Here is a 26910-nt window from a genome sequence, read left to right as displayed (position 1 = left end):
ATGGACAATAATGCAACTATAAATCGTGCCAGGAGTGTTCAAAATTGGTTCACTGAACATCAATCGGACTTCCAACACCTACCCTGGCCACCGCATAGCCCGGATCTTAACCCCTTAGAAAATGTGTGGAATATGGTGGAAAGACTCATCCAACAGCACTCCCTTGTTCCATCTAATTTACAAGATCTAAAAATTTGCATAGCTAAAGCATGGTATACTCTTTACGTAAATGCACTTCAGAAACCTGTAGACGTGCTGCCCTAACGAATCAGAGTAGTTATCCGTGCAAAAGGTGGTCTAATAAAATACTGATCTTGGCTTTATAATTCATTGGCCAGTGTGTGTTGTATAAGACAGTGCTTTTAAACTTGTTTGGATAGTTAATATTAAAATAATTAACCATTTTGAAGTGTATGTGGAAGGGTTCAAGGGAATTCAGGTCATAAAAAAACGTATTACAAATATGTGCGACCTATTTTTGGATAACTTTATCAATAGAAAAATTGAAACCATGTTAAAAGATCAACAACGAATAACAAAGCACGATAAGATTCGTGATCTTTATTTCGAAATTTCAAAATCTGTTCGAAAAAGTTTGATCTGAAGATACATGAATTTATTCACACGTTAAGAAAATGTTATATTTCAAGATATTAAATCTGGCTTAAAGTTCTTGAGAGTTTAATCACAAATTTAATTGATAAAATTAAAAGCAGTTGAAAATAAAATGCATGTAGCTCCGAATAATTTTATGATTAATTGAAAGGAAAATGGAAAGGCAAACATAGTGATGTGATTTAATAAATGAATGCTGCCTCTTATTAAAGAAGGAAAATTTTCAGAACCTTTACTGAAACAAAAGAAGAAAAATCAATAACAACACATTAATATATAGGGTTTTTACTGACAGAAGAAAGGGAACATATAAGCAAAAAAACACCATAGAAAGCTACTGTTTTTAAGGGTAATTAAGGCTAATTTAAGATTAATTTAAATTTCACTTTTACTTGACTTTGAGTGTTCTCAATATTCAATTTTTAAGTGATAGAAGTTTTGTAAATGATTTAAATTAAAACCCTTTCTGAGCGTAAATTGACTATTCAGTGTGCTTGAGATGAATAGCTAACTTGTTATAAAATAATGTTTCATTAACTGTTGAAGCGCGCTGTGTCTGAACCACGGACACGCTGGACAAGGGTAAGTGCCATTAGTGTGGGTGGCTGTCTTTTTTAATACTGTAAACGAAATATATCCTTATTTTAATGTAAAAATAAGTTCTGTGGTTTTGTTTAAATGTGACTGAAGTAATGTATTAGCAGAAAGCAACAAAGTATTTGTAAAATGGCAATGTAACTGATACAAAAGATTTTTTGTCTGAAATTAAAAAAAATTGGGAAAGTTTAATTTAGAAAAAAAAAATTTAAATAAAAAATAATTTAAATATTAAATAAATTAATGTATAATTTAATCTTTTTTTTAAAATTCAAACATCATAATCTCCTTTAAATTTAATAGATTTTAATCTCAAATACATTTTTAGACTATTAAAATCTTCAAAAATTTTAATAATTTCTTCAAAGATTCTCTTCAAAAATTTAAATGTCTTTAAAATTTGGAAAAGAAAGTTTTCTTTTTCAAATTTCAAAGAAAAGAATAGCAAATAGATGCCATTTTTTCTTTTTAAAATGCAAAATAAAACTTGCAGATTTTTTGCCATATTTAAAAAGAAATAAATAAAAAATAAAAATTAGGCATATAATTCTATAAATGATGTATGGCATTTTCAGTTTGCAATGTAAAGTTGTTTTTGAGAAGAATCTTAAAGATAGCTACTCTGAAAATGAGTGAGACGTAATTTTTAAAATATATACATGGCATTTTTTATTAAAAAATTTTTCGAGTTAGCTCTTACACAAAAAAGATCACATTGATTGGCAGCATATTTCGCCAATCTCCTGATATCACTTTTCTTCTTCAACCTACAAGTGAACACACATTCTTGACTTCTCCAACATGTTAGAGCACCATGACTACTATACATGTAATTGTAAAAGAAATTCATAAAAATCCGAAGTAAGAAACCAATAGAATGTCACTGAAATTCGCACTTAATTATAAAACATTGCTTGATATGCAACAAATGTAAAAGATGCCTCTGAACTTCTCTTTACCCTAGTCAAATCCCTTTTTCCATCTACTGATGACAGAATCCACATTTATGTGTTTTGCAGTGGATGAAAATATAAAATCTCAGAAACTTGTTTATAATTGTTATAAGATTAGATATACTTGTTTTTTAAAACTATAAATATTTATGGCGAACTTCTTAGGCCATTCATGTCTTTGATGTTTTTAGTCTAGAAGACTATACTTTTACAGTCCATGTTGAAATATTGGAGAATCATATGTGCATGAAAACATTAATGGATTCAAGAATTATTATTTGTGTATACAAAAAAATGGCCACAAAATTATTTATGTATACAAAAAATTACTTGAATGGCCGAAGATAGCTTATTTTTTAAATCTCATTAATTTCTTTTTGAGTTCAGGATCGAGATGGTCTGTTTCCTATAACAGGTCTGGGTCTGTTTCCAAGAGCGTTTCTATTACGCGGTCGGAATAATGCAGAAAAACGATTTCCTTCAGTAGTTGTTGGTTCTTCTGTCTCCTCTTCTGAGGTTTCATCATCTTCATCAGTTCCATTTTCATCATTATCAGTAGATGATGCCTCTTCGTTTGTTCCTGATGGTGATGTCTCTTCTTCCGTTGGCTCAACTGCGGGGGTCGTTGTTTCTGGTTCTTCTGGTTCACTTCCGGGTCTGGGTCTCAAGAATCCTGGACGTGGAGGTCTATTTCTTGTAATTAAGTTAGGTCTGGGTCTGCTTGTGGGCCTTGAACGAGTCGATGGAGAAGTGGGTGATCTGGTGGTGCTGGTTGTAGAGCTAGTTTGAGACCTCGAGCGGCTGGATTGGAACCTCCTAGGAGATGCTGATGTAAAACGGGATCTTGAAGCAGTGGTAGAAGCTGTGGTTGATTCTTGAGCTCGGCTTTCAGTTTTGTCATCACTAGCTTCAGTTGTCCTTGAGTTTGTTCGTGGCCTATTTCCACCTATGGGAGGGCGTGGTCTCAATCGGTTTCCCCCGAAGGACCTTCGAGGTGTGGAAGTCGTTGTCGTCGTTGTAGTTGTCGTTGAAGTCGATGAGGAGCTTCTTGTAGGACTTCGATTCCTATTTGTTGATGAAGTCGGATTGAATCTGCGACGGCCCCCGCCAATAGATGGCCGTCTGCGAGGCTTTTCTGTTGTAGTTGTGGTAGTAATTTCTGTAGTTGTAGTTGGTTCAGTAGTAGTTGTTGTTGTGGTCTGTGGCTCTTCTTCTTGTATTTTATCCTCATTAGATTTAAGGGCAGTATTGTTATCAAGTACATTATTTACATCATCATCCTCTGTTTCTTCATTAGATTTCACATCAGGCAACTGAGAACTCAACTGAGCTGCTTGAGTAGTTGTAAATTCGGATATCAAAGGATTCACAGTTATACTTTCGCCTGGTTTCGTAGTGGTTGTAACTTCAGAAATAATGAAATTAGGTAAAACAGGAAATCTTGGTACTTCGTTGCTGCCATATCGGAATACATTGGATACAGGCTTAAGAGGTTGCACAACTGTTTCTTCAAGCGGATCATTTGGTCTGTCAGCACGTATATAAGCTTCGCGATCACTGCCGGAAGCAGATCTTGGTTGACTTGAACTTGTTTCCCCCTGAATGCTTTCTTTTTTTGCTTCAACTGCAATGGGAGGTATAGAATTAACGTTGGCTGCTAAGGTTCTTGCACTAGCACTTTTTTCTGGCTCTTTCGCATTTTTATCGTTATCATAAGCTTCTAAGGATGGAATATCATCGAAATTGAGAGTAAGATTATTATTATTAGGAGTAGTATCATTGTCATAATAGTAATAATAATATACAACGTACTCGTCATTTTTATTGTCTTTTTCTTTCGCTAGTGTTTCTTTATCAGACTGAATTTCTGAAGCTGGTGCTTTATGTATGGCTTGAACAGGTACATGAGAAGATCCGACTACTTTCGAATGCGTGCTATACGTTCTTTCTGCTGTACTCAGGGGTAATCCAGAGGAATCACTAAGGATTTGTCGAGGACTACTTTGCTGATGTACAGAATAAGAAGTTGCTAAACTTGCAGATTGGGGAATATGCTGTAAATTGGCAGAAGGCTGTTGATAAATGGAAAACGATTGTTGCGAATTAACTGGTGGTGTGTATTGAACAGAGTAAGACGGTGGTGGAGGTTGATTGGGAAGCACATAGCCTTGCGACGTCGAGTGTTGATTTGAGGGTTGTCCAGCGGGAGCATTAGCAGTATAATGGGAAGGAGCTGCATTCAGCGGCGATTGGTATTCGTTAGATCGCATGAGAGATATGGGAGGCTGGTAAGCGTTCTGCTGTGGAGCGGATACTGCCACTGGAGCTGGTGGAGCGTTTAGCAGAAGAGGTGGTTGGTAAGCCTTTTTTTCCGCTGAAGGAACTGGATAGCTGTTGGAGGTTTGACGTCGTTTGCGAATCTCAGCTGATGATACACCACTCCAAAATAATATAAACAACAGCAGAAGATTCAAGACTGACCTGCAATAAAAATTTGAAATTATTAGGCATTCCCGGAAATGGAATATAAACTGAAATTTTGCACTGAAATATACATAATACAACTATTATTATTTATTGTAATCCCCCCATTTAAAGCTATTCATTTTTTTAATTGCTGTTGTTCATTTGGCATGATTATACCCGTTTATCTGGGTTGATTTCACATGTTTCTTTCATTGTTTAAACATGCAAAATTTCATATTTTTCATTAATATTTCGTCTTATAAAAAGGGCAGACAAATGCTTTAGTTACTGGATACAAGTGCTTTAGTAATTGGATTCTATAGAAAAATGAAATTTCTTTCATAATAAAATAATTATCTTTCATTAATAAATTGTAAAGACCTCAAAACTTATGCTCAGAAGAAGGAACTGAAATTGGAGGAGGTGGAAAAGTCAGCAAATCTTATTCTCCCACGTTGAGTTTTAGAAAAACTATATTTTACTGATTTGCTTTGCTTCCATGTGCTCCATAAAAGATTTTTAACCCCCTTATTCTTTCTTTCTTTTTATTTTGTGGGAGGCATAAATCAAACTATTTAACATTTAAAGATGATCATATGATAAACTCTGCAAAAGCAGGAAAGATTTTGCGTCCTTTAATACACCACAAATTTATAATAAACCGAAGCATAAGCATCTTTTATATTGCTGCATCATCTGTCAAGGAAACATAAAGCAATTTTCAATTTTTGATAAACTTTATTCATGATGATTAGCGTTTTTCATAGTTTTTCGCTTTGTATTGATCAATGTACTTTTAACCTAAATTTAAGCCCAAACAAGTAGTCAAATTCCTTTATGAATCAACAATTTAAAAAAAGTTTAAAAATGAAATTTTTTATAAGATGTTGAAATTCACGTAAATGTCATTCTAGTTTGACATCTATCTATTAAATTAACAAAACACTGAGTAAACATTTCATTCATGTTATTCGCAACATGCTAAATTTTAATATATTTTAGCAGTTAAGAACCATTTTAGGCATAGCTTGTATATTCTTTCGATTGCAAATACCGATATTTTTATTTATTACTCATAATCTGCCAATAACTGATAATTATTTTAAGCTTATATTACGAGAATTATGAAATATTTCTCAGTCGTTCTCTCGCGGTTTACGTATTGGTACAACTATGCACACTATTTATTACAGACATTGTGAAATTCGTTGAAAATTCACTCTAAGCTGCTCATGACACTTATATTTTATTGCTTAACAATTTTATTTCGAAATAACATATAGAGAAAATTGTGAAAGCAATTCGATTTCTCACAGTTTTTCTCACATTATAATATAAAATAACCGTGTTATGCAGTTAATACGGGAAAATATTAGTTCAATGAAAAGAAATATTTGTAAAAATATAAGAACTCTTTTACCAAATAATATTTTTTCCTCAAATATAGGAACAATATGCAGAATCACAGAATATTAGCCCATTTTTTTTGGTTTGCTTCAGTCTGGAGAGTAGGTTTCCTTAACATTTATTTAATATTCTATAAAAACAAGAAAATTCTGAGTAGAATACGAATGACATGCATGCAGCTACTATACAAACGGCCTCTGGATTAGAAGCAAGAACATTTTTCACTTCCTTGTCCTTGAGGAAACATGAAGCCTTCCCAACGCACCCTTTTTCCTCATGCCTTTTGCGGAAACGTTACGTTAAAACAAAAATGAGGCAAAGCGTTTCCATTGGCATTCATGGCCACGCAGATGACCGACTCCGAACTGTTTTCGACCAGTTTTTCTGCTAAACTGATAAAGTGTCGCCATCTTAATTTCTTCAGCCATGTCCTATTAGTTAGAAAGAATTTGTAGATGATGAAACACATTATCTGCTTTTACAAAACATTTTGACCCCTTTCATTCATCTCTTAGGTGTAACACATATGAAAGTGTTCCTGATAGCGAAAAGATTATGACCCCAATATCTTCCATAGATATTTTATACTTAAACGCAATGAAGAATTGATTTTGTTGTACGTCTTCTCTTTTGCATTTTACAAAGCAGGATAATTTTCTTGTATTTTATATGAAAATTAATATGCTTTTGCTTTGTATGTAAAGTGAAAATACGATAAAATTTTATTTTAACATGAAAGCTTAAAAAATAATTTGAACTGCACTCTTAAAATTTTCAATAACCCTCTTAACACCTCGAAAAGTTAACCATTACAATTTCATAAAGTTAAAATTTTTTCAAAAAATTACAAATGAATGACATCACGAGGTTAAAAAGTATTTGCAGTCTGATCTTGACATACAAATTTAATTTAACACTTAAAACAATTTTGAGCTCAGTAGCCTACTCATTTAATAACTAGCTCTTCACATCTTCACGACAGAACATAGAGTCATTTGGTCATTTGTTCAAAACGAACTATTTAAAACGAGCTATTAATATTATAATTTTTTGTTTTCAATGCTTAAAAAACTTTTACCATGATAATATTTAATTGTAAATTATCACCATATAGAGACTTAAGCGCTTATTAAATAAAGAAGTGGCTTAACTGTTCAACCAAACCTAATATTTATTTCATTTAATCGCTTGCCAACGCGGCTTGTAAAAAATTTTACTCTCAGGTAGTAATACTCATTATTAAGTCAAAACGCCAGATATGCTTGTTGAAAACAACGAACATTTTGAAAGCTGCGCTAAATTAAAATATAATAATACAAAAATTTTTGACTGCTAATTTCCTTAGTAGATTCTGTTATCCTTTCTTTTAATTTTAATATCTGAGTTCTCTTTTAACAACCAAGTATTTGTCGACTAAGCATTTTCCCTTTAATAATATTAATGTCGTCCATAATTAAGAATTCATTAACAGAGAACTGCGAGGGTCCTCTACGAGTTGGAAAGAATCCTTCTTGAAGGACATGCGGCGGACTACACAGAGATGAGAAAATCGTGTGTGCGGTTACCGCAAGTCACTGTTTTCAAGCTTTTACGACGTGTCGTAGGACATGGTCTGACATCACAGATGCAATAATTCGTTCCAGTTGACAATACAAGAGACATAACTTAACGACCAGTGTCAAGAGATTTTAGCGTTTTGCACTGTGTCTATCGTCAAAAGCCTCTCGATTTCAGGACAGCTGACGAACCAAGGATCTTGTTTTTCCTCTGATATCGTTCCAGATATAACGAATCAAAGGATGTAAAATACTACTGAAAAATTAAGGACGCGTGGATAATTCAATTTACAGCTTGTTTCCATCGGAACAACACGCCAGAATGCTCATGAACTCTCGACTAGAGAGACCCTCATTGGCAGGTTCTTCATGTCATGAGGACTATACTTCAGTAATTATCCTATATTCCATGAATTTTAAGTCTGTACATGTAAAAAGCTTCTCGTAATTGTAATAAATATGTTTTGAGTTAAAAAAATGCAGTAAGTATTACGCGACCTCACAAATCTACTAATCATTTCATGGAGTCATGCCGCCCTGCCGCCGGGTACCCACAGACACTTAAAGTGAAATCAGCTCTCATATGCGTTACAAATTGAGAAAACCTCTGAAAAACTGCCACCATTTGAACCAACATTTTGAACCATCGGAAACCAACCAGAGATGAGCTGCCAGTGGTACCAGGTCATAAAAGAGGGTTGCTCTCTTCTTTGCAGAGTATTTTATAAGTATTTGCAGAGTATAATTAAAGAGTCTCTTCTTTGCAGAGTATTTTGCAGAGCATAATTAAAGAGTCTCTTCTTTGCAGAGTATAATTAAAGCAGTTTTTAATCGTCAGAGTTTGAAAAATAAAACAGTTTAAATTTATTTAACAGGTAGGACTTGTTTTTTACGTACGTTTCTGGAAGAAGCTTTCAGTATGTATGACACAGTGGTCCGGAAAAGTTTGGGGGACAATAAAATAGAGAAATCAGATAAGATTCTGTATTCTGTTGTATGCAGTAAGTTAATATCGGGACAAAAATCTATGTCCTTCAACAACTGTAGGTTTCGGGCACCGACAAGTTCGGAAGTTGTTAATATGCGTACAATGAAATCTGTAGGTGTGGCACTTCAAAAGTTATCCTACTGATGATAGTGAAGATACCAGCGGTTATTATCTTGGGTGGTACACGGGGAGGTTCTCCTTGGTTTAAGATTCAAATATCTAATTTTTTGATGTTTTGTACTATTTGGTTACTGAAAAATAACAGAATTTGCTCTTCCTCGGTGGACAACCGAAATGAAAGCGAACTCAGTCACTGACCCTTTCCAACGTTATTAGAAGAATGACCCTCGAGGAACCTTCTCCGTCAGTAGGTTACCGTGTCACAATGTCGTACTGACGTCGGCACTAAGGAAGTGATCGTCGAAGTAAAGAAATTAACGCATTTGAACTTTCCATTTTCACTTCCAGGTCTATATGTTAAGCTTTGAATCATAGGCAGGAAGGAACAGTAAATTTCATTCCAATTCTTTCTTGCCTTGCCTGTTCCTCACGTATAGCCGTTCATTTCACGGAAGTAAGATACAAACATTAAATGTTCTCTGTAATATTGTAAAGACAGTTATATATGCGCAATGCTTCTAGTTGTTCCGAGACCTGGACCTCTCGAATACGCGCCGAGTGTGCTAACCGTAACACCACGAAAGCATGCTGAAAGGAGGGAGAAAATATCTTATATAATCCTCCTTTTAAAGGGGGACTAGGGATTAGAGAACCCAGTCGCCAAATCCTGGTGGTGAAGAGTTATCATCCGCCACCTTTTAGTTCGGACTCCCCTGTAGATTTATTAAGTTATTTTGATACTGGAAAGGTGAAACATGTGCAATGCCCTTTCCGGGACTCGAACCTGGACTTCCCGATTACGCGCAGAGTGTGTTAACCGTTACACCACGAAGGCATGCTGAAAGAAGGGAGAAAATTATTGCAAGATAATTCAGTTTAACTTGCTAAATTGTTAAACATAGAAACGAAGTAATAATTAATGTACTAACTCTTGGAACAATGATGTTTTTGTTATTCAAATAAAGGAAATATGTTTGGAAATAAATTTAAATCTCGCATGAATCAGACAAATTAGAGTTACGAAAGTTCAGATACCACGTTTTCTTTTCAAAATACACATTTTTTTTTCATTCAATCATAAAATTAACCTGTTAGGCAACTTTAAAAAGAAAAATTTAATTGCAGAAAAACTGTCTGCATATTAAAAGTGGTGCCTTCATGGAACCTACCTTCAAAGAAAATTAGTTCATTTTTGCATTACCCACGAGAAATCTGTGAAGACCCCATAGCACAATCTGTTCAGCAGTTTGGAAATGAAAGCGGGATAAGCTGAATTGTAACCACTAGATGGGTCATTTAGAGACCTGAATTTAATTTTTTTAAAACAACGGAATTTATTTTAATTAATCGGAACTAGATAGTAATCGGAAAATACTACAGTCGGTGGTAATTCGTCAAAACGTTTAAGAGTTTTTGAAGTTTTTTAAAAAAAATTAAAAAAAGCTTTAATTTTCTGTTACTCAACAATAAACTTTTTTTACTGATGAATCTTGGAATTCTAATAGAACATGAAAGAAGTGTTTCCTATTCTGACGTGCAATAATTATCAAATACATTTCACTTAAAGCTTTAGGAATATAATTAGTTTTATACAATAGTGTCGGCCGTTTGTCTAAATTCACTCACTCTCTCGTGGTAACAGAAAGCGGGAGTTATAACGTGAAAAATGAAGATGTCTGGAAAACAAAATGCTAACAAAAAACATTTTATACAATATTGTCTATCGACTCAAACATCACAATTAACGTTAAAAATTATTTATTTATTTACAATATTACGTCAAAACAAACTGAGGTTATTCACCTTAAAGGAGAGATAGCTTTGTGGCGGACTTTCTGAAGGAAACTGATTCGCATTTAGGTTATATTTGGAGAAAAGTACGAAAAACACCCTTACAAGTAGCCGGTTTGCCGGGATTTGAATCCCCATCGAGTTACTAATGTTTTGCAATGTTATGAATTCGGCTGGTGGTGGTTTCTTCTTAAGAGAATCAGAAATCTTAAAGAGCACAGAACTTGCATTTTCACTTAATTTGCTTCGTTGTTTTATTTCTTTGCTTCAAAACATTAAACCCAAACTGAATACATAGTAACAATAAACAAATAATGCAGCCGGCATTACAAAAAACAACCCAGTCCTCAGTTTTCGAAATATTTGCTTCCGCGTCTTGTTCCTGATTATGTAAGGAAAGGATATATTTGTACTAGTTTTAAACTTCGTAGCTGACAAAGCTAATAACAAAATATCTGAGGTGGACACCACATGACTTGTACGGCCTCTTAAATTATACACATATTTCCTTCATTTTTTTAAAACTTATTTCCACGAATTTCATTATTATTCATATGTCTTATTCAATTAATTCAGTTCTCACATCGGTGAAAGGCAAAAATCCATAAAATTCAAAACATCTTCATTAAATTTTAAAAATACAGAAAAACATAAAACACCAAATGCAGTTAAAACGGTTAAAAAAACAGTTTTTACAATTAAAGTTATAATTTCTACGAAAAAATGAACAATTCGGACATTTTTCTGTGCCAAAACTGAGTTTACTCTTGATCCCACTTCGGCAAAAAGACACTAAAGGTGCAGAAACTGACCTAATTCATTATTCTACTAAGAGTTTTCAAATGTTAACGAATTAAAGTTTCGATAGGCTTGACACTTAAACAACTTTTAAATTGATGATTCTACAACTATTGCATGCCGATTAACTAAAGGCATAAAAACCTTAACCAGAACATAAGAACAATATAATTCAATCACATTTAACGCAAAAAATGCACAATTAACCAACATGTAAGAACAAATAAGCTGAGCTCACAGATGCGAGTAGAATGAGTATATATATATATATATATATATATATATATATATATTAGTTCGCAGCAATAATTAATTTTATATTTATTTTTTATTTTTGCAAAGAAAATTTCTTAATTAAATTTTAAATTTACATTAGCTTTATACGAATAGAGAATATTATATATATATATATATATATATATATATATATATTTCCTAAACAGTATTGATTAATTTATTATATTATCTCCTAAGTTTAATTAAAGTAGAATTATTTTAAAAGTGTGCATCCATACTGGTAAGTTATATTTTGAAAGATGTTTTGAAGTAATTTGAAAGCAAAAAGTTAATAATGTTTTAACGGGGACTGGAGTTAAATCATCACGAAGAATAATATTTCAATTGAACTTGTATTCGCACTAAATGGATTTAAGTTCATACAACACACACACACACACACACATATATATATTTATTTATATGCTTTTGGTGCGGCCAATTACAACCAAAAAGGGAAGTGGACAATTTCATATTATAGCAGTCCCAAATACAAAATTTCAACGTTCTTAGACTATTCGTTTTTGAGTTATGCGAGATATATACATTCAACAGTCTCGCACACTGGAGATGAAAATCTGTAGTGTTGCCACTGCTCGCTATCAAATCGTAGAGTTTGTTAATAAAAAATTAAAAATTTTACAGTGAAATAAAAATAGCATTGCAAAACGTTAAATACATTATTCTTCCAAAAATTCGTGGGAAGCCATTTTGACTGTTCCCATCTTCGTACAACTTTAACCAACCGAGATATTAATTAAAAACTCTGAAAACACTAATTTTCGCACTCATTTTTCCGAGTGGCAAGAGTCTCACGCATTGGTGATAAAAAATGCTTTTTTCGAAAAGTGTTGCTGCTGCTCGCTTTCGTAGATTTTGTTAATAAAAAATTTGTAAGTTTTACAAAACCTCTCTCTCTATATATATAAAGTAGAAAATGAAAAAGACCTTTGTGATCATTGTTATTATTAAGTGTGTAAATAATTGGGAAAAGGAACGTTTAAAAATAACTGTCCAATTTTGAGTGTAGTACGACTTAAGCTTGTATTAAATAATTAAAGGTGACTTAGTCCGCTTTATAACTTCTGACTCCCTTTTCACTAATATGAAAAAATAAAATGACTTTATTTAAGATTTATTTCTAAAAGGTCCTCAAGAGAACTTTTCTTACTTCGTAAGCATAAAATATTTTGAAAAGGAAGATAATTCACCCCATTCTATCCAGTTAGGGATTTCACTTCCATTCCTGACCTTTGACATAACAGGTTTATGAAAAAACGGGGTCGTGAGGCAATTTTTTCAACCTCTTTACGAACCTGAAAGTGACGACATTTTCCTCCTTTCATCTCTATCCAGATTTTTCTTTTACTTCGCGTCCACTCCCCTCATTCTTCAAGAAATATTTCTTTAGCTCCCGACTCATAATTTTCGAAAAGAAAAAATTGTAAGAGAGAAAGAGAAATGAGCCTGTTTCTGAAGGTCGTTCGTGTAGTAAAGCTGGCTAAGACGTACAATGAAACGAGCCCACGCTCATGTAATAATTTGCATATCTTTAATCCTGTGCGGCTAGAAAAGTCCATAAAAATCACTTCGTGAGTAGTTTTTTTGACACAATTATAACCGGCTTTAAAATTTATTTGAAAACAAAGAACGGCATACCAATGAGTTGCGACGTCTCATATCAGTCATGGTTATGGAAAAACAAATGTTGTAGCACTATGACGCATCCAGGTGATTAAATATAACTGAAATCTAAACAGTCGGTTACATATGAGACACGACATGCTTTTTTGAATTTCTTGTACGAAGTAAAGAAAGTATTGTAAAATTTCGGATATCATATTGCAACGGAAATATCCATTTTGACAGTTCCTGGATCCATTTGGACGATTTTTTTCCATGACATCTATGCATACGACCACCTGTTCCTCTGTGCGTACGGACAGAACAAATAACTCCTTTTTTTCCGAAACGGATAATAAAATGGATTTAAAATGAATTCAAATGAGATTTTTTTTTTTCATGTACGTGCAGACACTACGAAAAAATACGATACTAACAATTAAAGCCAAAAAAGACGAATTTTGAGTAGAGACAGAAGTTTTGTCTACTTTCAGGTAAATTTTTTTTTCTACATGCATGAAGAGAATATTCTTGTTTTAGTTTGTAAGGTTTGCTCTCTTGCAACTTTCAGAAATTCGAATTCTCTATTTTTAATAAGTTGTCAGTAAAAGTGCTTTATCTTTTCAAAAATATTCACTGGATTAATAAAAGATTAACTAAGATTTTTGATCATTTTGACTGATTCACGGACAATATTCATGTTATAATTCGAAGGAAAAATTCAGGTCTGCAAGAAAGGAGAGGGTCCTTCATGCCTTCTTCCGTTTAAAATGAAAGCACGAGTTAATTAGAAACCATATAGATGTCGATGACCGCCATATTCCCCGATTCTGATACTACGCATTCATCCAAGCTGTATAATTCTCAGGGAAGAAGGAAGCAAGACAGCACTTTTTAGCAAAAGAAATGAAAAGAAACGGATTCTCTTTTGAAAGAAACTTCATGAACAATGCACTTTAATCATTGTACAACATCTTAAGTTCCCCGTTGTTTTCATTTCTGAAAATAATTTGTTTTGCCGATGGAAGATCAGTTTCGAAAGGCTAACAACCTAGATCATTCGTAGCATGAAAATCTAAGAATTCTATCCACTGGAGTGCTGATGTCAGAAGATTAATATCCTTCTTTAAATTCTTTTTCGTTCAGAATAGATCAAATATCCTTATAATCTACTTGACAATTTTAAGCTATTGTTACATGTTTGGGGATTTTGAGCTTATGCAGTAACAATGGCATACGTCTTATCACGAAACTGCTACCATTTGTATTGCCAAGAATTTTGTATTTAATTAGAGAATTTTAGTAGAATTATAGTTAAAATTATTGTATTTCCCTGTGCAATGCAGCTGGAGACGAATTTTAAGTGAAAGCTCTGCCGGAAAAGTAAAAATACAGGAGCACATGCATTTAAAGTTAAGTAAATGGTTATCTCGGTAATTTGTATTGAAATTGAATAAATGGTAATTAACCACTATGTTAGCTGTAACGGTAATTCCATCCTCTTATTGCTTTCCAGAAATCTGCTATAAAAGCCAGAGAGAGAGCATCTCAGCTCAGTTGCTTAGTTACCATTATTGCGATTTGTTTAGTTCCGCGTGAACTGAGATATCTGAATTAGCTTTGTATTTAGATAACGCTTTGCATTGCGTCGTATTTTAACGTTTTTAGTAGCTTGAAGTATAACTTCTGAATATACTGGTATGATATTGTGAAGACTTGTACGAATATCTATGAGGAAATTTCAAGCGTTCTGATATGTTTCTTTTGATAAGAATAAATTTTTATTAATCTATTATCGGAGTTGCGCATTCGATCTATTATGAACCCTTACGCATGCAACCGTATTTTCAAATTCCGTTACATTGTTATTGTTGTCTTCTCCATGAATTTCATGGAAGAATAGTTGCCAGAGCCTCTTCTATTTTCACCCCAAATTTCAGAGAGGAAACCCCGGGGTGGGGTGGTCCGAGAATCTCCTACCTCTCTCCTCTACCACCAATCCACACGAGAGAACTTTCAGCTCGCCATATATTTAGAGGGCCTCCATGCCTCAAAGAATCTATAACTTTACAAACATTTTGCATTCCTTCTGTGGGATACGAACCCGTGTCCTTTGGTACCGCAGTAGGCTCCCCTAACCACTAGACTGTCTGGGCTGCTTGAGTTACATTGAATCGTATTTGATAACATGAAACCCAAATTAGAATGTGAAATATACAGTACTTCTAATTTACTAAAAGTCGAAATACTGAAAAAATATTTTTGTATAGTTGTAAAATTTGTATAGTTACGTATATCATTATTTCCGTATTGCAATAGAAAACGGTATGTACCACTTCCGCTAAATATCTGGTAATTAAACTCTGTATGAGTCTTTTTTTTTTCTTGGAAGGAGGTTAATTTTTAAAAAAAAATCTTACTCTGTGTCAGCACGTCTGTTCGCAACGAAAGATCAAGTGAAATGAAAAAAGTACCGTTGAAATAAGGAAAGTGATACTGTTAACCTGTTAAGAAAATGGCTTTTTAATGGAAAGATAGTGCAAGATTTGAAGATAATCATCAACTCTTAATGGCATTTGGTTTAAATAAAATAATAATTTATATCATACGAACCAGTTTGCAGGCGTAGATGTTAATTTATTGTACTGAGTAAAGCGGCAACGATCACACTCCTGGTTTCGGACCGTTTATTTAGTTAATTTTACGAAACGTGAAAATCCAGACCTCGCAACGTTGACTGAATCCGGTATTTCGTTACGAATGGACGAGTTGTTTAAATTGCAATTCTCCCTTCGTCACCCTATGCTTCCGGCCGTCGCGTGTTTTCTCCGATGGGCTCGTGTCATTTCGAACTGTCTCCGATAGTGACTTTTACTGCTTTTCGTCCGCCCGAAAAACAATCAAATCTGCATCACGCAAGCGAAAGGAACTTAATTCAACCTAATTTGAACTTTATTTCCTCAAATTAATATAATTTCTTTTGACATGTTTTTCGTGTCAAAAGTAAGTGATGCACTTTCATATACACCAGTGCAAGATATTTTCAAAATCGATTTAATAACATATATCAAGTAACACATGCTGAAATCAATGAGATAAAATGCGTTTAATGGCAGTAATACAGAACTATGTATTTTTCATCAAATCACTCTTCTTCGCTAAATCGAACGTTTCTTTATCATTTTTTAAAAGAGTAGAATAAACATTTGCTCTAATTGAAAAATAAACATGCAAATGCAAAAATTAAAATTTATTAAAAAAATAGCCCTAACAAAATATATTTGTTACTGCATTATCTTCGAAATCTTATTAAGTTTATTTAAAATTTATACCAATCTAAATTTGCTTATTTCTTTGCTTATTTTTTAATAATTTAGAAACCACTAATAAGTATCAGCAACTGGCGCAATGTGAGCAATGCTGTATTATAATAGTTTCGAAGGTTAAACAAAACCACCTTCTTCAGCAACTTTACTCATGTTATGTTAAGTTCTATTGTTTCTTACTGGTTTCTTCATCGTCTAATTAATTGCTTCTCGTAAATACCGGTGCTCCTTTTTCGGCTTATTTTTGACGACTTATAACAAAAATAAAATAAGAACGAAAAACTACTATTATTCTTGAAAAATCAAATATTTTTAAAGAAAAACGACATATGGGCAGAGAAAATTGCTTACAAGTTTTATGAAACCTATCAAAAATAATTTGTCAGCATTTTACGTAGAAAATAATTCGTCGGCAACAAGATTAAGAACAAGATTAAGAAATAGTTTGTTTCAGAAAAGCATTCAAGAAAACTTCCCTATTCTTCGCAGATAATTCTCACACGATTTATGATAATTAATAAAATTACTTAATTTTGTTTATTAAATCAATAAACTGACCTAATTTTGTTTACAGGGAAACAGCTCATTTATTTTAACAAAGTAATAAAATACAGTGAATTAAAAAAATATGGTTAGGTTAGGTTATTTAAAAAACTGGCAAAACTGGACTATCTACTAAAGAAAGGACCTCTTTGTGTAGACTTTCTATGGGAAACGCGTCATATTTATGTCCCACATCGCGAAAACAACGAAAAACACAGCGCCGGTCAATTTGCCAGGGCTTCAACAAAGGTGCAACTACCAGAGATCTCAACCCCTCGGCCACTGTTAGAGTCAAATATGTATATACATGTATATACACACATATATAAACACATAAGATAAAAATGAAATAAAAGGTAAAAAGAATAAAAAAATAAAATAAAATAAAAAATTTGAAAGGTTTCAGATTTTAAATTACGTCCAAAGGGTGTCTTTTTTAACGTTTTGTATTACCTTAATTTATAAAATATCACGTTCTACGTACTCAAACCATAAAATTCAGTTCAACAGCAATATCGCAAAATAATTTTAAAATGAGCATTTCTTTAGAATTTCCGATACAAATTCTCGTGTACTGGAGATAAAATTGTATTTTTTCCCATACAGTGTTGCCATTGCTCGATTTGAAATCGTCGAGTTTGTTAATTAAAAATTCGTTGAAGTGTTAAAAATTCTGAAATCGATAATAAAACAAATTTCAAATTCAAATTAGGACTTCCACATGTCCATATTCTATGGAAGATTACGTTATTCAAATTTTGATGGCTCTAGGTACCGTTGTTTTATCACAATGCATACATTCATGCAGATTCTTCCTTATTTAATTTCTTTGAATATAATACAGGGCTTTAATATTTGGTGGCAACAACTTGAAAAGTGATTCGAAGTTTATAGTTTTCAACGCAAAATGCCAAAACAAAATTAATAGTCCTTCACAGCAAACTGCCCCTTTGGACTAAAAATGAATAATAATGAAATAAAATGAATGTGCTATTGAAAAGTATGACAATTTCGTAAATTTCTCAAAATTAATGTTGGAACTGGATTTATTACTTCCGAAAATAGATTGAAATCTAAAAGAATATTTATTGAAAACCTGAGTATCATCTTGGATCTTTATTGCTAGAAATATAAGCGAATATGTGATGTTATTCCAACAGCGCTTAGAATACCTTTGAATCCACATTCAAGTATCTCCTTTCTCGTTTAAATTTATCAGATTAGAATTGCATTCCTGGAGAAGGAAATCGAACTTCATGGGGGCAGCAGCAACACGTAAAGAGCGGCGAATATTTTCATTTCCTACTTTTGTAATTGAATTTCATAAGGAAGACCAGTAAACCAAACCTTCGAACCTAGCAATGATGGTGAGCAAACAGCCTGTGTGTTTCCTTTGCGTGATTCGAACCATTTCTGTTGGAAGTTACAACTTCATTAGCATTCGCTTCACTTATTCACTCGTTTTGAACCCTCAAGAGTTTCGTGTTGTTACTTAATTCTGATCCGATTTATAAAACGTGAAGAAATGTTTCGATGCATCACAAGAATAATAGTGCAAGCTCATAAAATAATAATTAGATATATGCGGGTATTTCATTGTTTTCCGAGAACTGTATTTCAGAAATATTTAATCGGTGCAGATGTTTTGATGCTCGAACAGCCTACCAGGTTATAAAAATTCATTAGATTGGCTAAAAAATTAACCTTTTTATTTTACTTATTATTGGCCTTTACTGCTTTTACCTGCATGTTTCTAAATATATGTAAATGGAATTGGGAATAAGACTTAAGAATAGGTTGGAGGACTGTTAGTTTGAGTTTGTTAATCAAACATTCGTTAAAGTTTTGCAAAATATGAAATAAATTATAAAACAATTTACAAATTTGGTTTTCTACATGATTATATTCGAGCGGAGAACTACGTTATTCAAAATTTGATGTCTCTAGATACTGTTGCTTTTTACAATGCGAAAAATATACATACAGTTCTGGAGATTGTTCATTATTTTATTTCTTTAAATATAATGCAGGGCGATAATATTTGGTGGCAACAATTTAAAAAGTGATTCGCCGTTTAAAGTGAAACGCCCCAAAATGCCATTTTGAGATTGATAACCCTTCTGGGCTACCGCCCCTATGGGCTAAAAGTAAGTAAAAATTGATTATTCAGAGAAACTATATTATTAAAATATTATGATATGTATCGCTTTGGTTGAATGCAGTATATATGGAACACAAATCAATTTTTCCGAGTCAACCTGGGCAGAGTAATTTCAGATAATATCTTTTTATGGATAATAAATGGTAAGATTTATTTTCATAAAAAGAAAATGGATCCTTCTTCTCAAATCTTTTTTACATTGTTACTTTTTGAAATGGATTTAGAGTCAAATAAAGTCTAAAATTTTCATTTTAATCTTACTTCTCGTTTACTAACACACATACACATGCGTAATGATAAATAATGCTTAATTTCTGTGGTAGGAATTTAGATTAACTGCAATTTGCGATTTTTCCTCTGCCATCTTATATAGCAAAAGGGAAAAACAATACTTAGTAGAGCAGCAAAAAATTTATTTACCACACATACTTTTAGTTTATTTATGAAAAATCTGTATAACTTTTGGTAGTTTACTCATTTTTACAGAATTTTTTTGGAAGAACACATATTTTTGCTAGCATTATCCCTAAATGCAGTCTATAGCTACTTAAAGGTGATCTCAAAGAGAAAAACTGTATTTATTCCGTTGTATGAGAGATAATATGCATCAAACAATATTCTACAGGCAGATTACATGCACCAACGTTCCCTGTTGGTCGCCGTTAAACCGAAAGCGTTGAGCTTATCTCTTATAACCGCAGTCTCATTTTCGTAGTAAGTATTGTTAGGAAAAAGATTTCAAAATTTGTTATTCTATTTCTTTTTTTTTTTTTTTAAATTTTGTTTATTGAAATCAATTTCTTAAAAGATATGTTTATTTTGTTTAGAAAACTTTTATAACAGTCGAAATGAGCTGATAAAGAAAAAATATTCTTCCGCTGGAAGTATTTGAAGTACATTATTAGTACTTTAACGTTTCCTGTCTTCTAGGACGGTAGTTATCATACCTCAAAGAGTTAAGGGATATACCTTCATCTTAAAGAGTTAAGGGCAATCAATCGACCAATTATCCTTACAGATAGACTGTAGTCCCTCTACATTATAAATTATATCCATAAATATTGTAAAAGACTGCAATATTGGTGACGCACGATGTTGTTCCATATCGAAAAGCAAACCTGGCAGCCGCGGAAGATTAAATATTCGTCTGGCCACAATTCATTTAACACTCTAATCGTGCCTATTCACGAACATTTTTGCTACTATTGTCGTAGGAAGAAATGGAGCACGTCAGCTTCTTAACGGCAAGAGAGCTAGAAGCAAAAGTAAGTAGTTATCCAGTATGGCAGCGTATTAAGAGAAAGTTTGGCCCCAAAATTCCTACGTCATCACCGTCATGAAAATCATATGAGATGGACTAATCTAGAAATGACGCACTGCAGGAAAACACATTATTAGTTTTAGAAAAAGAGAGGGAGACTTAAAGAGCTGTTGCTTTGATTTACATATTTTTATATTATATACATATATATGTGTAATAAAAATGTTTAGAACTATTGATGTAGGAACACTGAGACGCAAAATATTGATGGCTATTAGAATTTAATAATATATATAATAAATATTATTGGTAGACAGCATAAAAACATAGATCCATATTGGAGAGGAAGAATTCTGATTGCATAGAATGCTAAAATTTTGAATCCGTAATCACTAGGGAACTAGGAATGACTAGGGAATCGAAGCGGATTAAATTTCATTTTTATTTCTGTTGACATTTGTGGCCACAACTTACTTGGCAATCTAATTGTGTCTATTCAAGAACATTATCTTTTTTGATATTTTTACGATAGGAAGAGAGCACAGAGAGCGTCTTTACAGGAAGAGAGGTAGAAGCTAAACTTTGCATTTATCCAATACAGAAGTTCACCAAGAGAAGATTTTGGTTTAGGTTAGAAAGGTTTCAGTTCTAAAAATTTTGAGTTAAAATTCCTAATTAGCTACGTCATCAGCGTTACGCGAGCCATGTGATATAGCCTAATATAGAAATGCCGCAATCCATAAAAGTTATTACTATTTTTAGAATACAGAGAGGAAATACCCAAATTAAAAATCAGGAATTAAAAGGCTATTGCTAAATTATAAAGCTGATTTACATATTTTTACATATTGTATGTAATGTGCGTAATACGCAAAAACATGTAAATCAAAATTATAACTTAAATTAACAATAGCCCCCTTAATTCCTTATTTTAATTTGGGTATTTCCCCTTTCTATTCTAAAACAGCAATAACTTTTCTCGGACTGCATTATTTCTAGATTAACCAGTCATATAACTTTTACATAACGATAATGACGTAGCTCATTCGAACAAAACTTTTCTCTTAATAAGCTTTCCTATTGAAATAACTACGAACTTTGCTTCTGCTTCTGTTACCGCTAAGACGTTACCCCACTGCTTTCTTCCCATCCCAACAATACAAATAATGTAAACATTTCGGAAATAAGCACAATTAGAGTGCCAAGCGAATTGTGGCCGTCAGCGTCAATTGAAATAAAAATGAATATTTCATCAGCCTCGGCTGCAGCCCGTTACAGATAGCAAGAATCAAGTGAGATAATTAACAGTGAAGAATTTCTAAACTTTTCTTTGCGTGCAAGACGGCAAACTGCATACATTAAGGTGATGTTAATGGTTACAAAAGAAGAGTATTTGTTGTTTCTTTTCTTGTGGTCATGGTTCAAAATTTTGAACTGAAATTTTAAAAAATTATGAGCAATTTTGGAAATTGATGCTTTTGATTTTTTAAATCTGTATGTAATGTAAAATGCATTCATTTGAATAATAAGGAAACAACAAATAATAATAGTAAAAAAAGAAAATCTGAAAGATTTCAGATTTTAAATTACGTGCAAAGGGACTTTTTTTTTTAACATTTTGTGTGTTACCTTTATTTATTAAATATCATGCGCTTCGCTCTTAAACCACGAAATTCAGTTCAAGAGCAATATCGCAAAATAATTTTAAATTGAGCATATCTTTAAAATTTTTGATACACAGTCTCGCGTGCTGGAGATAAAAATGTTTTTTCTGTACAACATTGTCATTGCTCGCTTTGAAATCCTTGAGTTTGTTAATAAAAAATTTGTTAAAGTTTTACAAAATATGAAATCGATAATAAAACAAATTCCAAATTTCAAATTTGGGCTTCCACATGCCCATATTCGCAGTAGGATTAGGTCATTCAAATTTGGATGGCTCTAAGTATCGTTGTTTTATATGCGAGAAACATACATACATTTATGCAGATTCTTAGTTATTTAATTTCTTCAAATATAATGCAGGACTCTAACATTTGGTGGCAACAGTTTGAAAAGTGAAAAGGACATTTATAGCGATTCAACGCAAAATCGCATAACGAAAACAATAGTCCCTCAGAAATAAAGCCCCTTTGTGCTAAAATAGTCATTTAAGCATGCTTAAATGATTTTTACGGATTTTAGAGGGGATTTTAACCAAACGAAGTTCCATTAAACGGGATTTTAATGCATTCCATTTAATTAATAATTATAAAAAATAAAACACGGAAAGAAACTCGGTTAATTATATTTTGCAAATTTTTTACAATTCTAATCCCAATAATGGATCGATAACCTAGACACGAATAAAATACCGGCTATAAAAATGAAACTTTTATCAGCTATTATAGGTTATAAAAATGGAACATGTACGAAGAAACTCAAATGTCTGCCAGGATGAAATAATTTTAAATTTAATTGAGGAGAAAAATTACGCCAATCACGGAAGTAGAAAGAAATCACAGGTGGAACTAATAGATCTCGGAAATCTTCTCGAAGAAGCTCTTTTCTGTTCCCGAAAAATAAAGCATTGACGCAGATTTCAGATAAAAAGTTTAGATTCTTATCAGTCTTTTATTAAATATAACTGAAGAAATATGCTCCAAGTTGTGATTTATATGTATTCGATAATTAGTTCGTTTATTTCTTTAGATCCTTCCAACCTATATACTATATTTTCGGTCTAAAAAATTCATCGCCGTAACACGTTTTTATAGTTATGTCTGTCTGTCTGTGTGTGGTGATTTCTTTTGCTCACGATAACTGTTATTATGAAACGTTCAAAAACTTTTATTTTCCGTATTTAAGATTTCTGCATTTACACAAAGAGTTGATTTGATTTTGGTAAAAGTGGACAGTCGGAAGTGGTACATTACATGAAGCTTACGGCAGTTTTAATGGACAACCAAAGGTGGTATTTTACTTGAAGCCCATAATTGTTATTTTTATATATATAAAATATAATTGAAAAAAAACCTTTCGATTTTAATATTTAAGGCTTTTATAATGATAGTAACATATTAGATTTGGGCTAAAATTGATAAAACGGAAGCTATACTTTATTTGAAGCTCTGAAAACATATTTCCGAGAAAAAATACATTATGAGGTAATCCATAATTTCTCAAATTTGTTATTAAAAACATGTATGTAATTGAGAACTATATAATTATAAGCAAATAAATGCATTAGCTTCAGTCTTCAATTCTATAGGACCAGAGGATATTCTGTGACTAACGCGATATTTTCGTATGAAAGTATGAGAATGAATGTGTACATGAGAAAGTATAGTTACCGTTGTTCATTGTATCGGAGAATAGGAAAATAAAAAAATCTGCATAAATTCTAATTAAAGGATTTATTTTACAATGCGATTTTAGGTTTCAGCGTTATAACTGAGAATTTAAGCGCAAGACAAGTGGCATATGGGTTCATTGACCATAAATTTAAGAATGTCGGGCACAGGAGGTTGTACATTAATGTAACACGTGCATTAAAGAAAAATTAAATGCGAGTTAAAAGTTGAAGCGAAAATGCAGGAAAACTGCGCGACTGTTTCGCCTTGAGATACATGATACAGCAAGTTAAGAGAAAACCAGCTTTATCTAATTGCGTGGCGGTAAAGCTCTGGTATAATTCGGGTCAAGGTCATCTCGAGTTATTACGTAATACAAAAGGCAAGTGGCTTAGGGAATTCCATCCGTTGCCATCCGCTTCCATAAAAATATTTCATTTGCTTCTGATGTTAGATGTGATTAAACGCTTTTTTTCGTTCAGATATATTTCACTTCTTGTAGCTAATTTATCTTGAAACGCTGTTAAATGTTTTACAGAGGATGAGATAGCATAAATTTTTAAAGTTCATGAGTATGAGAAAGTTAGAGAGAAATTAATTTTAGATGGTTGGAAAAGATAAATTAAGACTTTTTTTAGGTTGTGGGCAACCTTTTTTGAAGGGTATGAATTGTTCACCAGGAACCAAATGGATAAGACTGCTGAATTAGTTCTATCTAGATTCGAATTCTAGCGAACAAGCTGTCTGGCTGCATAACTGTTTTCGTGGTTTAAGTATGTAAACAAGAATCAGTTCCTTCTAAATGTTTTCGAAGGCATCCCTTCCCTTAGGTAAGATTGGCCTATTTTGCTTCGATATTTTTGATTAAACCTATTAAACCAATTAATCAAAGATTAAGTAGAAATTTGCCTTTACGCTTTTGCTCCGCTGGCAAGTTTGTGATAGTGGGCCGAGTCGTAAAGTGGCTGAAGTCTGGTATTCGAAGTGGATTCGATTACAGGCGAACGGGCTGGCAGCATGGGCGTTTTCGTGCTTTCCCTCTTGTATATCAAGGATAGGATTCTCTTAGATAGTCATCTGCGAAGGCATCCTTCATAATATGTAGATATTCCTCACGTGTTTTGCCATATTGAAATAAATCGAACATATAAAACAATGTCAGAGGAATTATTCTAAACTTACTGTTATTCATCATTTAAATTTCAGCTTATTACTAGGCGGCGCAAACTGGCATCTTTCCAGAATGAAAATGCAAAGTCTGTCCAAATATCGAATTATTATTATTATTATTAGCATTAGCAAGAGGGTGTTATTAATACTAGCACGTGAATTTATTTCCATATTCGCCTCATCTTTTGAAGTTAAAATGCTCTTTCACCTTATATCATGCGGTCTTCTCCTTCGAAATCATTGTTCTTTAACATTGACCTTTCTTACAACATCCGTATGCCGTGTCTAATTATATATATATTATCAATGTTTCAAAAGAATATAGTAAATTTAAATTTGCTTTTTACGAATAGAGAGTATTTGTTAAATTTATATTATCAATGTATTATTATTATTTCTTATAACATCCATGTCCTTATCTTATCCATGTCTTAGCCAATCCTTTCTTTTAACATCCATGTTTTTTAACCGCAGAATGTAGATTGGTTGGATCTACCGTTTTTGGCAGAAGTTTAATATTTTGATTTCATCAAATTAAGAAGGGTATATTAAGGCATTTATTGTACACATGATTACTTGCATAGTTTAAAGCAAAGAATTAATCTCATTAGCTTCCGAAAATGCTTTAGCCATTGGAGAATATTAAAAGAAGCAAAAGTTTTCTTAGAAATGTTCAGAAGTTTCTGAAGGGATACCATAATGCGTGGCATACACGCAGGTATTTCGAAATGTACTCATAATCAGGGCCAGCTGTTTATACACTGACTACCAATAAGTATTTGGACACCTGTGATAGAAAAGAAAAACTAACTTTATTCAAAATCAATAGTTGGTAGAGCTTCCACGAGAGGTAATTACAGCGTGGACCCTCCGGGGCATACTTTACACAAGTCTTTGTATGACAGCTAGTGGTATTTTCTTCCACTCGGCTTGGAGAAGACATAGAAGTTCCTTCACCAATTTTGCACGGGTAGTGTACCCCTGAATTCGGCGATGCAACTCGTCCCAGAGGTTCTCGATAGCTTCAGGTCTGGACTCTGGGCAGGCCAGTCCATTCGATGAACTCCATTGGCACCATACCAAGCCTTGGTTAACGTCGAAACATGACAACTGTCATTGTCGTCCTGAAAGTAACAGGGGTCCAACCCGTAAAACTGCCACAACGTAGGAAGCACATTGTCATCCAAAATAGTGCAGTAGGCATCGGAGTTGAGCTTACCATGAATGGGGACCAAGGGTCCCAGCCAATACCAGGAGAAACACCCCCAGATCATAATTCCACCTCCGCCGAACTTGACTGTTGGCACAATGCATTCTGGCAGGAGACGTTCTCCAGGTAGACGCCAGACCCAGACATCCGAACGGTAAAGGGTGAACCTTGATTCGTCACTCCAAAGAACTCATTTCCACTGATCTACGGTCTAATTTCGATGTGCTTTGCACCACATTAACCGAGCAGCGCGGTTGGACTTTGTAATCAAAGGCTTATGGGCAGCAGCACGACCATGAAAACCAAGCAGATGTGCTTCCTTACGGATGGTATTCATTGAAACAATACTCCCGGATGCCTGTTGAAACTCCTCGCGGATGAGGGCCATCGGTTGGGTGCGGTTCTTCCGAATTTCTCTGGACAGCACTCGTCGGTCTCTATCTCCCAGTTTCGTTGGTCTGCCGACTCGGGGTACATTCTGAGAATCACCGCTCACCTTCCACTTCTTAATCACATAGGCTGTCGATTTTGTGTATTTCAAATCGCTAGATATGTCCCTTAAGGATCGGCCACATTTGTGATACCCGATAATTATACCTTTCCCGAAATCAGAGAGCTCCGAACTGCGAGTCATCTTGCATGCGACTAAAGCCGATGCTGTTTCCTACACGATGTATACCGGCGGAGTCCGTGACGCACCTTAGGACCGCAGATATC

At 33.4% G+C, this 26910-nt stretch overlaps 1 protein-coding gene across 1 annotated transcript in view; it reads right to left on the bottom strand.

Annotated features, from left to right (window-relative positions):
- Positions 1-1855: 1855 nt before the first annotated feature.
- The window catches only part of LOC118183497 (uncharacterized), a 118923-nt gene continuing 93868 nt past the window's right edge, over positions 1856-26910 (bottom strand). The window contains exon 2 of the mRNA XM_035353061.2: positions 1856-4646. Within this exon, the coding sequence (XP_035208952.1) occupies positions 2549-4646 (2098 nt within the window). The 3' untranslated portion in view covers positions 1856-2548. The remainder of the gene's footprint in view (positions 4647-26910) is intronic.

Source organism: Stegodyphus dumicola, chromosome 3 (assembly GCF_044657685.1).
Source record: "Stegodyphus dumicola isolate Sdum_Otavi_A_Nest chromosome 3, ASM4465768v1".
Classification (NCBI taxonomy): Eukaryota; Metazoa; Arthropoda; class Arachnida; order Araneae; family Eresidae; genus Stegodyphus; species Stegodyphus dumicola.
This window is presented reverse-complemented; position numbering and strand designations above follow the sequence as displayed.